The sequence below is a fragment of the Rhipicephalus microplus genome, chromosome 5 (assembly GCF_043290135.1).
Source record: "Rhipicephalus microplus isolate Deutch F79 chromosome 5, USDA_Rmic, whole genome shotgun sequence".
In the NCBI taxonomy this organism is placed as follows: domain Eukaryota; kingdom Metazoa; phylum Arthropoda; class Arachnida; order Ixodida; family Ixodidae; genus Rhipicephalus; species Rhipicephalus microplus.
Window position 1 is genome coordinate 55,408,608 of NC_134704.1, and position 12,395 is coordinate 55,421,002.

A 12,395-nucleotide genomic window follows, 5' to 3' on the forward strand; every position below is an offset into this window, starting at 1 on the left:
AACTTGACAGTCACCCTACGGGGCAGCTTCGTACGCTTCCCAAAACTGCCTCGATGTGGCGAAACTATGCCAAAGAGGGCATCTTTGGAGTGCCGAAGCACTCCTGCAGCGCAACACGAGCCGATGGTTGTGGTACTTTTAACGCAGCTATGGGGTTATTTTACAAAAAAGGCGAAGTGTGCCCGTGGGACGACGATGCCAAACGTGTTTCGAGTGCCGGCGTACAGTTCCATTTACAGGAAAACAACCGAAAGGCACATTTGATTAAGTAACAAGGAGCGGCGCCGAGTATGATTGTAGACCCTACCATAGCTGGACAGCGGCAACTGTGATTCTGAAGCGACGTGGGCACATTGGCACCATAAATGTCACTACCTGCGATTCTAATTTCAATCGCTAAATCTTGTTCGAAAACGCCATTGTGTAGACGAAAAATTTATGGATGACGGCAGAATACCTGTTTTATTTTCTGGATCATTAGATGAAACAGCATCCAATTTTAGGCAAACATTAAAAGTGACACCTAAAATTGTGTTCACTATTAACGGTATCACACTACTAACGTCTCTCACCAAGCCATGACTGCTGCAATTTGCAGAGTGAAAAAAAAAAAAAAAGAGTCAATTTATTAAACACTTTTGATTATCAAAAGAAAAAGAAAGATTGCAACTTTCTGGATCATTAGATGAAACAGCATCCAATTTTAGACAAACATCAAAAGTGAAACCTAATATTGTGTTCCCTATTAACGGTATCAGATCGAGACTAAGGGCTCACACCAAGTTATGACTGCTCCAATTTGCACAGAGTGAAAAAAAAAAATTTATTGAACACCTTTGATTATCAAAAAAAAAAAAAGATTAGAACTTTCCAGTTTACAGTGCCTCAATGATATGATGATTATAGCACTTTAAATAAAAAATATTTGCATCTCTTGAGCTGAAAGCACCGCAAGTTGCCTAACTTGCTATTGTTTTGTTTTTGCCCGAGTGAGCACTTCAAGACTTGCCATGCACTCAGGCATTCATTCATGCATAATGCGTGTTGAAGGTAGGTACATGAGGAGCGAGGCAACCACTGCGGAAGTTTGGAAAGCTACAACACCGAGGCTGTCCCACACACAACCACGCTGATAGCAGCGTTTGCATGACCACTCAAGCACAGCAGCGCCTCTGGCAGCGGCGGCGGCCTACTTCATATAAAACTTTGACAGCAGTTTCACGACAGTAACAGGTACCAAAGAGCTCTGGTACTACCTAAAGCCTGGACCTGAGCTAGCCAGTGTGGTAACATCTTCTAGCAAGAGAAGAGCAACAAATATGGACAGAGAGCAATTCGTGTGTCCTTTTAATTGTCCATGCTTTTCTCCGGGTTTACCTGCCTTAAAGGGCCAGTTAACAAGCACCGAATCATCTTTTACATTCCCGAACAAGCTCGCCAATTCATGCAGTAAACCACTGCAACCCCGTTTTTCAAATATTACACCGCTGCATGCCACACAGACCTTTCACGTTGAAAAACTATTGCCCCGCCTCTTTCCTTCTGACCCTGCCCCCTCATACGCAGAGTGACACAAGCTTGCCCATTGGCAACTTGACATGCCACTAAGCTCATGGATTGGTCATTTGCCCTTCGAAATGGCATCTTGGTTATTCGGTGATGCCGTTTCAGCCACGCAGTCCACATTTTCTTTTCCCTATGCTGCCCTCTACCGCTTCGTAGACCCCGAGACTACCTGGAGAAGCAGTATTGCCAGAACGAAAGCCTCTAAGAGGTGCCTGCTACTTTCTGCTAGGGGAAGGGTGCTCCTCGAACAGCACTTCCTCCCCACGCTGCTGTGACACGCGCTCATATCAGGGATGCCCTGCTCGGTCATTGGCTGCGCACCAATGGTGCATCGCTGACGTCGTGTCACGTTGCTGAAGTGGGCGGAGTCACGAAGACAGGCTGCATCTTACCCCTCCCCATGGTGAAGAAGAGAGGCAAGACCGTGCAAAAATTTTAAACCAACTGAAACAGATGTTCTAGCCCTTATAACTTCCTTATTATAGCCTGTATTCGCGAAATTCCTGCGACAGCATATTCACATAACAAAAGTGCACACATTTCTTTTCATAACAATTTTTGTACCTCGGGGTTGTTCATTGACCCTTTAATAGTCTGCTAGACTTTTCCAAAAGGCTGCCGAGACCTATGTCAGATGAAGCAGCGAACTAATTTGAGTAGGACACACCTTTGCAATACTCTCCCACATAGTCTGTCGTCAATGAAAACTGCAGCCCCCTCCTTTATGATCACAAGTAAGGTGCTCTAATGCTACACCCCTGTGGCAGTGAATACCAAGCATGCAATGAGACATACATACATACGCACACACACACACACACATGCATGCACACACACACACAAACACACCTTTGCAATAGTCCCTTGGGTCTTCTTGTTCATCATCATCCGAGCCCAGGATCTCTTCTTCTTCCTCTTCATCCTCACCCGCATAGTCATACTGAGACTCGTTTCTGGCATGAGAAAGCAAGCGCAAACGCTCCAGATTTGAAACAATTCAAGATCCAGTGCACTGTGCTAATGAGACGAGGTCATTGCAGCTGGGCAACAGTGTACATTCCGACACACTCCAACAAACAGGCAGCACATCGTAAAAAAAAAAGAAAAAGGTCGAAGAGCAGTACACATGAAAAAAAAAACGCCAGGCCTGCGCGGAAAACGCAGCACAGTCACTGCAAAAGCTAGAAGAGAGGCCTAGCAGAGCCCTTTCTAAACACTCATTGAGTAACTGCCGCAAGCACACTTGTGTAACCACTACGGCATTAATAATAAAAATGTTAGGGTAGTAGGCCGACATTCGCTATGCTATTTTTTTCGTCATTCTTCAGAGAAGCGTGGTACCCACTGAACAATTGCAAGAAATTTTGTGCCAAATGTTCATGCAGTGGCTGACGACGATAAGGAATTATGCCTGAAGTAGGTATGCGCCACAGTTAATGGGTGAACAAGAACAAGCTTTTGAAATGAGTTGGAGCATTGGACGACCCACTCATTACGCAATTCGCATTATGCAACAATTGGTGGTTCTTTCGCTGTTTTAAAACGCTTCATAGGTCGCAATAACACATTAGGTGGATAACAAAATCCTGGCTCACGCAGTGATTTGTGAGCTACGGCGCCCGGCTGCACCGACTTCCGGTTCGAGATTTCGTGATGTCAAACGAGCATTCTTGCCAGTGCCGGCGCTTTTTGTGTTCCACCTTGCACTCGTGGTGCCCTTTTTCTTACAAATTGCAACATAATACTTTGGAGTGCTATGCAGCTGGTTGAATAACAAATTCAGACACTAAGAGATAGTTATAATGGTGTTAGCCCTCATTTCCTCATAGAAGTGGCTTGCACCTCCGGCCACATGCAACTTGTTTTGCAGCAAAGGTTATTGTGGCGCATTTTTCAGATACGAAGATTTTATTCACATCATAGGATCACGAAATATTTGTTCATTTGTTTTCATGTTGCTTACGTGTCCGTAAAATTATTTACTTTTGGGTTGCAAAGAGACCAGTCTGGGCTCAATAGAGCGAATCACCGTAGTAATGAGTTTCGAACACTATAAATAAAACGCGCTCGTAGTTCTCTGGCTTTTTTTTTTATGCCTCTAAATATCCCTTTACATGAGGTGTCATCCCCCACACACTCGAACATCGTTTTTCAGTGCATGCAAAATGCTCCGCACTCAGCATACAGTTCTGTAACACAGCCTTTAAGGCTCTGAGTTGACTGATATATGAAGATTAACGTCCCAAAACCACCACATGATTATCAGACGCCGTAGTGGAGGGCTCCGGAAACTTCGACCACTTGGGGTTCTTTAACGCCCACCCAAATTTGAGCACACGAGCTTACAGCATTTTCGCCTCCATCAAAAATGCAGCCGCCGCAGCCGGGACTCGATCCCGCAACCTTTTGTACTGGACGAGTGGTAAGTCATTATGATATTTACATGTTCTGATGCCTGACGACAATGTACGTAATACCATGCATTATTACTGCAATATTTCATGTTTTATTGTGAAGCATGTATAGAGGATGCGTGTGTTAATAAAGCATGAAAGTTGCTTTCCCTGCATTTCCAAGCAGAAGAAGTTCTTTTCACTGTATTCACAAGCAGATGCGTGGCTTTGCGGTAGAACACCCGCTCGCCACGCAAACGACCTGGGTTTGATCGCCACTCGGTCCCTGGATTTTTTTATATTTATTTTATTTCCATCTTTCTCGGTTTTTCAGTTGCGCACAAGACGATTTTTCGCTCACAACCAACGGCACTAACACCAACGCCGGAATTGCTGCAATATGAGCTCTTTAACGCTATCACGTTAAGAAATGCCAAGGAACACAAGAAAGAAGACGACAAGCACTCTTGCTAATCCTCCCTTTTTTTTTTTTTCCACAAATTTAGCTATACTAGTAACGCTCCTTTTCGAAATATCAGTGGCCCCACCACCATTCAAATGACAACACGTCTGGTAAGCCCAAACATGCACGAAAAAAAAATAATAAAACATGAAGATTCAACCCTTACGTTCCAGCAATGAGTCACTGTGATGACATGTATTTTGACAGCATCTACTAGAGCCTACGTAACTCTATATAACCGAAAAAATTCCCAGCACAGTGACCTGCATAAGCAAGCCAGATATACACAGCCTTTAAAAAGAGCTTATAAAGACATTACCTCCGAAACACAAAAACAGGCTTTGAAATAAATGACTTCACACAGGCAGTCAGGTGCCGAGACTTTGGCGTGCAATTTTAAAAGTAGAACCTTTTAGCCAGATTTTCTTCTTCGTATAATGAGGCTGCGATGGTGAAATTATTGACAGTGACATTCTGAATTAAGGATATCGGTCCAAACTGATTTGAGTTTTACTTCAGTCTCTCCCGACATAAAGCCATCATTTTATAGCAATGATTTTTACTCAATTCTATGCTAGTCAAATTTTGATCGAACCTTCACCCTATTAATGTGGCCATATATGTGCTTAGAAAAGTGATGAGAAGTGAAAAGAAGACCATAAAAAAAGGTATAATCAACGAACATAAACCCTGTAGTTGCTATATTACCGTAAAGCAGCAAGCCGGTAGTTAAGTCTCACGGGCCACGTTAGAGAAAGCACACTAGAAAAATGTTGGTCCGATGGCCGAAGCCAGTGGAGGCCCATCACCGCACGCTAATAGCAGCACATAAACATATTAGACACCACATGCATGCGTAGTTTCGTCACATTCAATTAGTAAATAATGCAGCTAACAAACAAAGCAATCACAAACTATGGTCAGTTACATGGACAACATTTAGAGTAACTTGAATGGAGAAAAAAGAAAAACAATGACAGACACTGAAAAAGAACTATGCATCTGGTCTTCTTTTTGTTGCGATAACCAGCTAACCACCCATTCATCAAAGCTGCAAACCACATTTCCTTAAGCACGCAATAGTTGGATATTTTAAAGATGTTTTTAAAATTCCCAGTCACAGTTTCATGGAGTGCCAAGTGACGAAAGCAAGGGCTTTATTTTATTTTTCTGTAAGCATGGCTATCCTAATGACCCTGCAAAACTGAGGCAAGGCACATGCCAATGCGAATGAACATGACTGGCGCATCTAAAACTGGCAGAGAGTAGGCGTAACATGACAGCCAAGGTGAACTCTTGACTTGGAAGGTGATTTATTTAAAACAAAACAAAGTTGATGTTAACATCAGGAATACAAGATTTTGTACTCAGTTTAAATATGTTCTACGCTATATTTCCTGTAGCTGCTCCATAAAACATGCATCTGTGTCCACACGCATACCTATCTCAACTTCAGAATTTTATGACAGTGCTCCTTTAATAATGTTAAAACTTTTACCAAATAGGACCTTTTAATTTTTAGGACCTTTTACCAAATAGGACCTTTTTAATTTAGGGAGAACTTGCTAGCAATTTTAGTTTCAAGAGGCATAGTGTTTGCTATTTTTATACTGTTGTGTTGTATTAGTAGGTCAGCATACTTGTTAAGCATGGTGCCTGAGTAGTTTAAAATAGGCACTGACAAAATTTTGCGGGCGAGATGGCCAGCAGAAAGGAACTCGATGAACATGCATGTAACCTTTGGAAAGTATCAGCGAATATGCCTTCAAAGGTCTTTTATATGAATTTTGAAGTTTGCAGGTGCGATCAAGCACTATATGCTGCACCTCGTGGCATCGAAACCCTTAAAAGAGACTTGGCGGTAACCCCTCTACTTCCCACACGTCATCATAACTTGTTAAGATGACGTCATAGTGGCCACTACTCTTTTGCCGCATTTGTGCTAGCAGACTGCTTCTCAGCGGCTGCAGTGGCCGCAGTGCACGCACTGTTAGTTTGATGTTCGGGAACACTCCTTTTCCATGTGTCCCAACGAGCCCCCGGCAACACACTGCAGCATTTACAGTTTCCCCATAACAGATGCAGCAAGCGGTCAGCACTGCTAGGTAACTAACTTTGGTTTCTCTATTAATTGACTTGTATCCGAAAACACAGAGGCATAAGAACACATCGTCAGCCCATTTTGTACAGTACCGTCCACTGTTTAAGGAAACACTAATGAGTAGCTGTAATATTGTAGGCCTAACAACTGCAGGTATAATTAGAAACATTGTTCATGTTAGAACAGTCAACCAGCAGTGGTCTCATGAAAATTTAAGCCACTATGCTTCTGCCAGAGAGCGTAGTCCTAACTTGGTGCCCACGAAAGTGTTCTTTTCAGCAATGAACCAGTCTGTACACAGCAGGTTGGAGCCTTCTTCCAACTATCTTAATTTACATGTCTTGAGCAAGCTAATACTTTTATATTCCCACAACTTTTTTTTTTCAATTTCATCCCAAATGCTATAACAATCAAATATCAAGTACATCTCAAAACTAGGCACAGGCAAACGGACAATTGGTACCATTTGAGAGAACATTTTACAAGAATTCCGCTTAAAGGTAGTTGAAAGCAGCTTCAGTTTTTGCACTGCGTTACAATGATGTTTGGTTGCAGCAGCAATCATCTGTCTAAGCTGTTTCATATGATTGCACAGACATCAAGAAGGAACAGGCTATGTTGGCTGGAACTACTGACTATTTTATTAGTAAGGAAAAACTGATAATTATGTACAGTACTAAACAATTAATGGATGTACTTTACAGATAAGCTCATGTCAAAACAATGCATCTTTTTTTGTTTTACTCAGACACTTGCATTAGAGCCAATATTACTTTTAGTGGCCAGATTTACAGCACACGAGGCAGTTATTACGAACAACTGCCCGTAGCAGTTGTTATACGAAAAAAACAATGTTACGCTTCAATGTGTGCGCACTGTACACTTTGGGACTGCCAAATGGTGACAAAAATGACAAACAGGGGATGGTCGCATTATTCGTGCCTTCGTCTTCGCGTTCGCTCTTTTAGTAGAGATCGTTTAACAAGATCCCCCAACAGTCAGTACATTAGTTTCCTTCTCACAGTTTAGCAGATAACTTTTTTCGGCACAACACTCCGATAAGAATGACAGACACAAGTACATCACTTCTTGCTCAGAGGGCTGCCCCACAAAAATAAATAAAAAGAAATTGCACGCTACAGCCAGACGAGCAAAACAGTGCAAGCTAGGCAAGCATGAAACAAAAGCTCTGATTTAGCTTCTGCCTTTCAGCTTTCTTTTTGGTCAAGGTAGTGATACAGAACATTGAGCTGCCCGATTTCAAGCGAGGTTTGAAATCAGGCAGCTCAATGTTCTGTACGACTACCTTGACCAGAAGAAAAACTTGTCTAAAGCAGAAACTCGAGGCTAGACAACATCTTTTTTCTAGCAGACAATCCCTGCCGTTAACTTAACGAGCCGGCGAAGCTGAGGAAATGTTCTTTCCCCGTAAGGCACAACGCAAAGACGACGTTAAAACGACAGTTGTGCAATGCAGGCGACGACAACTCGGCTAAAGCAATGCGGCGCACATCGGACCCCAGGCCAGTAACGTTACGAATCCTTTCCCGTGTTCCGGTATTAAATCGAGCCGAGGTCCGAAAAGCATGGGCAGAAACGAGAAAGAGGGAAATATCACGCATTACGACTCACTTCCGGCACTGCCCATGTCGCGATAAGCGCTTGACTAGAGAGACCGCGGCTACACTGCGAGGAGTAATGACTTCGCACCACCCGGGACTTTCCGCGACCGCTCTTTAGTTCATCGACCACTAAGTTACCCCGTTACGCAAACACGGTGTTAGTCATCAGGGCACGGGAACGCGAATGTTGTCAGGCACAGGTTTAAACAACGGTGTTCCGAAAACACCAGACGAGCAAAAAGAAAGCCCTCCCCCGACGTAGATGGACTCGGGAAGCCTCTCGTGCGAACAGGCATCCTGTCGATATAAGGGACGCACAAACACAAACCTCGGATGTTCTGTCGTCACCCGCGCTGCTTGTTAGTCAGCCCACCCGCCTGCGTTACCGGAAGGAACGTTTGCGAAACCCCGCTAAAACATGCAATCCCCCCCCCCCCCCCCCTCGACACCGAAAAACGTAAACTACGCTGTTACCAAGGGACGTAAGTACGCGCGATAACTATTAACGACGCGGCAATCGGTTTGGAGGAAAGTCTGAATGAACGACGTCTCTCGAACCAACGGTGCTCGTAAAAAAAATGCGTTCCCTTCGCCAGCCGATGCGAGGTAACACACGGCAACACCGCCCCACTGCACAGGCATTTGCGTCTTTTTTTTTTTTTTTCGCGTAACGACACTTGTGAATCGATTCAATCAATACGCAAGTGACCTGCTATATTTGGTCACGTAGAAAGAGATGCTTTTTACGTGGGGAGCGTGAACTGTAAGCGTAGAACACATCGGTAGGCTAGCGAAAGTCGGCCGACCTCTGACAGAGCGCCCAGTTTTGGGAAAGAACAGCGAAAAGCGCGGTCCTACTTGAGACAGTCGGCACCTCGCAGCAAAGACGGCCGGTGTGTTGCGCTTCGACATGCAAACCTCTTTCACACCCGCGTTAACTAGAGACAGACGAGAAACAAATAGCAAAAACAGTAAAACCTGGCTTCGTGAACCGGTGCCGGAGCCAGCATGGTGGAAGTTTGATGACCGCACTGTGAATCTTCACCCGGCGCGGCGCAGCACCACGGGCTCAGTGTTGCCATCGCTGAGCGTCAGACATCCGCTAAAAAGCAATGAGAAATCCGCCAGATTCCGCTAGATTCTAAAAAATATCCGCTAAATTTCCCACTAGGGCCTGTTTTATTAAAAAACCCTGCAATTTCGTATGATACATACCTTTATCATTTCTAAAAGCTCCCCAAAACTACGAGAGCTGAAATAACATATAAAATAGTCTTTCAAGGAGTCTAACTAGAACACTTGAGGCTTCAGTGCTGCGGTGGTCGTCATTGGTGAACCTCATCACAGATGAGGCTAAAGCTTATTAATGTTCGCACTGATGAAAAAAAAAAAACTCACTGGTCAACGAAAAACACATCGAGGTCCTTGTCGCCGCTGTTGTCGTCTGACACCCTCTCCACAGGACCGCTGGTACTTGTTGAGGGACTAGACAGGTGACTTGATTGCGCATACATTGGAGATGTCCCGATTGCACTAGCAACTTCCGGGGGGAGTTCGTAATCAAAACAACTTTTCTGATGTCGCTTCAACCCGCATTTGTTGTTTCCGGCTTCAGCTCGTTCCCCAGCTTGGATTTTACTATGTTAAGCTGACTAAATGTCTACTTCGGCAATTGAATGCTGCAGCACGAGCATCGACATGGCAAATTCGGGCAGCTCAACGACTGGGTTTTCGCTGCAGGCGTCCTTACAGGAGTGAACTTCACACCAGAGGGCGCGCAGAGTCCACAGATTGGTGCATCCGAGCTCGTCCGTTATTTATTTCTTAAAAAGCGATCGCCGCTTTGAAACCTCACGGATTTGTTTGTCTGAGATAGGCGGAGCAAGTGAACAGGAGCCTCTGAAGTTAAACAATTTCCGCATTTTTAGAGAACACGGAAATGTTTTCTTGCAGGGCGATTTTGAATCAGTCCACTGCGTGAGGTATCCGCCAGAAACCCGCTATGTACAAGACTGGCCCGTCAGAAAATCCACTAGCCGCTAGACTGATTTTTTTGCCGTCAAAATGAAATAAAATCCACCAGACTTAGCGGGGAATCCGCTAAATTGGCATCACTGCACGGGCTCTCGCAGCGCGGGAGGCGCGCGATGGAAATGAAAGTCGACGTAGACGAAAACAAAGATGCCACGAGCGCCAATGCCGGCTTTTTTTTTTTTCCAGCGGGCACAAGCTGAGAAAGAAGACGAAGACGCTTGTTGACGCGCAGGTTTCGCGTGCTCTTCGTCTTCGCGGAAGCACGCGCACACCAAGAATGGATCGCGCCACGGGCAACTTGAACCGTAACGATTACCAGTGCGAACGACATATGCCACTGCCTCGTACATCCGAAGTTAGTCGTAGGCGACGAAAATTTCCTTTCCTTCGACCACTTCGGCAAAAAAACTGCCTAATTTAGGCTTACTCACGGTAGCGCACCTTTCGTTTCGCCGCTACGCCGAACAAGCGCAGTGCCCGCGCGGCAGGGAAACAGGCACGCGATCTTTCGGACCTGAACTAGCATTCGGGTGTCGCTGTTCGCCGAAGTGACCACAGCGAGCCGCTTCTAACACCGAAGCGCGCATCGGGCCGCAAAAGTGTCACGAAAAAAACTTCGCACCGACAACGATGACGTAGCTGCGAACTTTTTCTTCGCCGCTTCTCCGTCAACTACGCGAAGCTGCTTCCAACGACATTCAAGCACGCGACAAGAACGAGCGGGCACTTCGAAAACCACGACGTTACCAGCGAGACCACAGCAAAAGTGTGCGCTTAAAAACGTCGCAAGTTGGTAAAATGCCTAGGCCTACCGCTTCTTGTCAGATGCATCGGAGCGACCCTTGAGCTTCGACTTGGGACCTTTTGAACGCTTCTTTTTTGCCTGGATGGCCATGACTGCGTCGGAAAGAAAGTGGTGTTTTGAACGTCTCGTCTTTGCAACCATGAACGGTTCGCAAGACCGGAGCTCCGAGTAAGCGGTCAAGTTTTAAAAAATACTATTCTCCTACCTTTTCGATTCACATCGGCATTCATCTTGCAGCGGGGGCACACACAACCACATTCGAGTCAAGGATCGTCTTTGATCTTCATATTCGCAACAGTGGTTGCAGAGTACGCTAGCGATAGGTTATTAAAATAAGCGTTCCTTTTTTAAAGATAAAAATACGTTAAAATTTTTTAAAAAGGGTTTTTAGGGCATAAATAAAAATATTGTTTAAGATCAATAAGTGCTATTTTAATTTTGCAGTATTGCCTTTAACAACAAATGGCAATCTCAGAGGCTCAGTTCGCTCGCGTGGCTTTTGTGATTGGCAACCCACACAAACTGCAGAGGCCACGTTGGGCAGTGAGCTCACGCGCGAATTCACCTAAGGGTGGTAGCACCATCTAAGATGACGAACCAACGTAAAAAAAGTAAAATGTATGGGACGGACGGCGGCCACTTCGAACTTTCACTGCGAGTGCTCTGGAGTGACAACGTTAAAATAAGCATCACTATAAAATGAAGAGAGACAAAATGTACCGATTTTTCCACGAACAACGCGGACAGCTGGAATACGCGATTGAAAACGTGGCGTTGTCACTGTCTGGAAACGGTGACCTGATCCATGCAAACAAATTTACACGAGTAGATCAGACCAAATCAGACATTGCATATCTGTACGATCGAGATGAGCGACTGGGATGAGATATTACCAACGAAATCACCAACAACACGAACACATTACACTCGTTTACTACACGAAGCCTAACGAGCAGACAACAGAAAAGCTCGGCAGAAATAAAGGGGTGCAGGATAAACGGAACCATCTGACGTACACAGAGATAAGTTCTAATACAGACCCCTGTAAGGCATCTTGTTCCTGCGGAAGCTGTGATAACGGTCATCGGTGTGAGTATTCAACCATGAAATCGTCATTCGTGGCTTCACAACACCACACAAGCTGGAGACTCCCTTCGAAGTAGCTGTTGGCACGGCCAATTAAAACAACGCATTGTTTAATTAGTTCTTGCAGGACATCAATAAACGTTATTCTATCCGTCCATTGTTTTATTAGTCGTGCCAAAAAATGTGTTGTTTAATAAATTGCGACAAATGTGGATTTTATAAGATTGGCTAATGATGATAACAAAAAGAGGAAGAATCGGACAAAGTCGTCAAACACGGGCGATGCTTTACATGCGAACGATCGACTTAAAAGGTGGTCGATCAT

General features: G+C 44.7%; 1 protein-coding gene across 2 annotated transcripts in view; it reads right to left on the reverse strand.

The window, feature by feature from the left end:
• The window catches only part of LOC119174525 (SRSF protein kinase 3), a 32,110-nt gene extending 20,780 nt beyond the window's left edge, over nt 1–11,330 (reverse strand). Inside the window, exons 1-4 of one of the 2 annotated variants that reach the window (XM_075895502.1) lie at nt 11,190–11,210; nt 10,992–11,076; nt 9,124–9,247; nt 2,416–2,519 (exon numbers count right to left, since the gene is read on the reverse strand). In XM_075895502.1, coding sequence (XP_075751617.1) covers nt 2,416–2,519; nt 9,124–9,227 — 208 coding nt within the window. In that variant the 5' untranslated portion in view covers nt 9,228–9,247; nt 10,992–11,076; nt 11,190–11,210. Of the gene's footprint in view, nt 1–2,415; nt 2,520–9,123; nt 9,248–10,991; nt 11,077–11,189 lie in introns of both variants that reach the window. The other variant, XM_037425466.2, reaches the window with a different exon arrangement.
• Between the last annotated feature and the right edge of the window lie 1,065 nt (nt 11,331–12,395).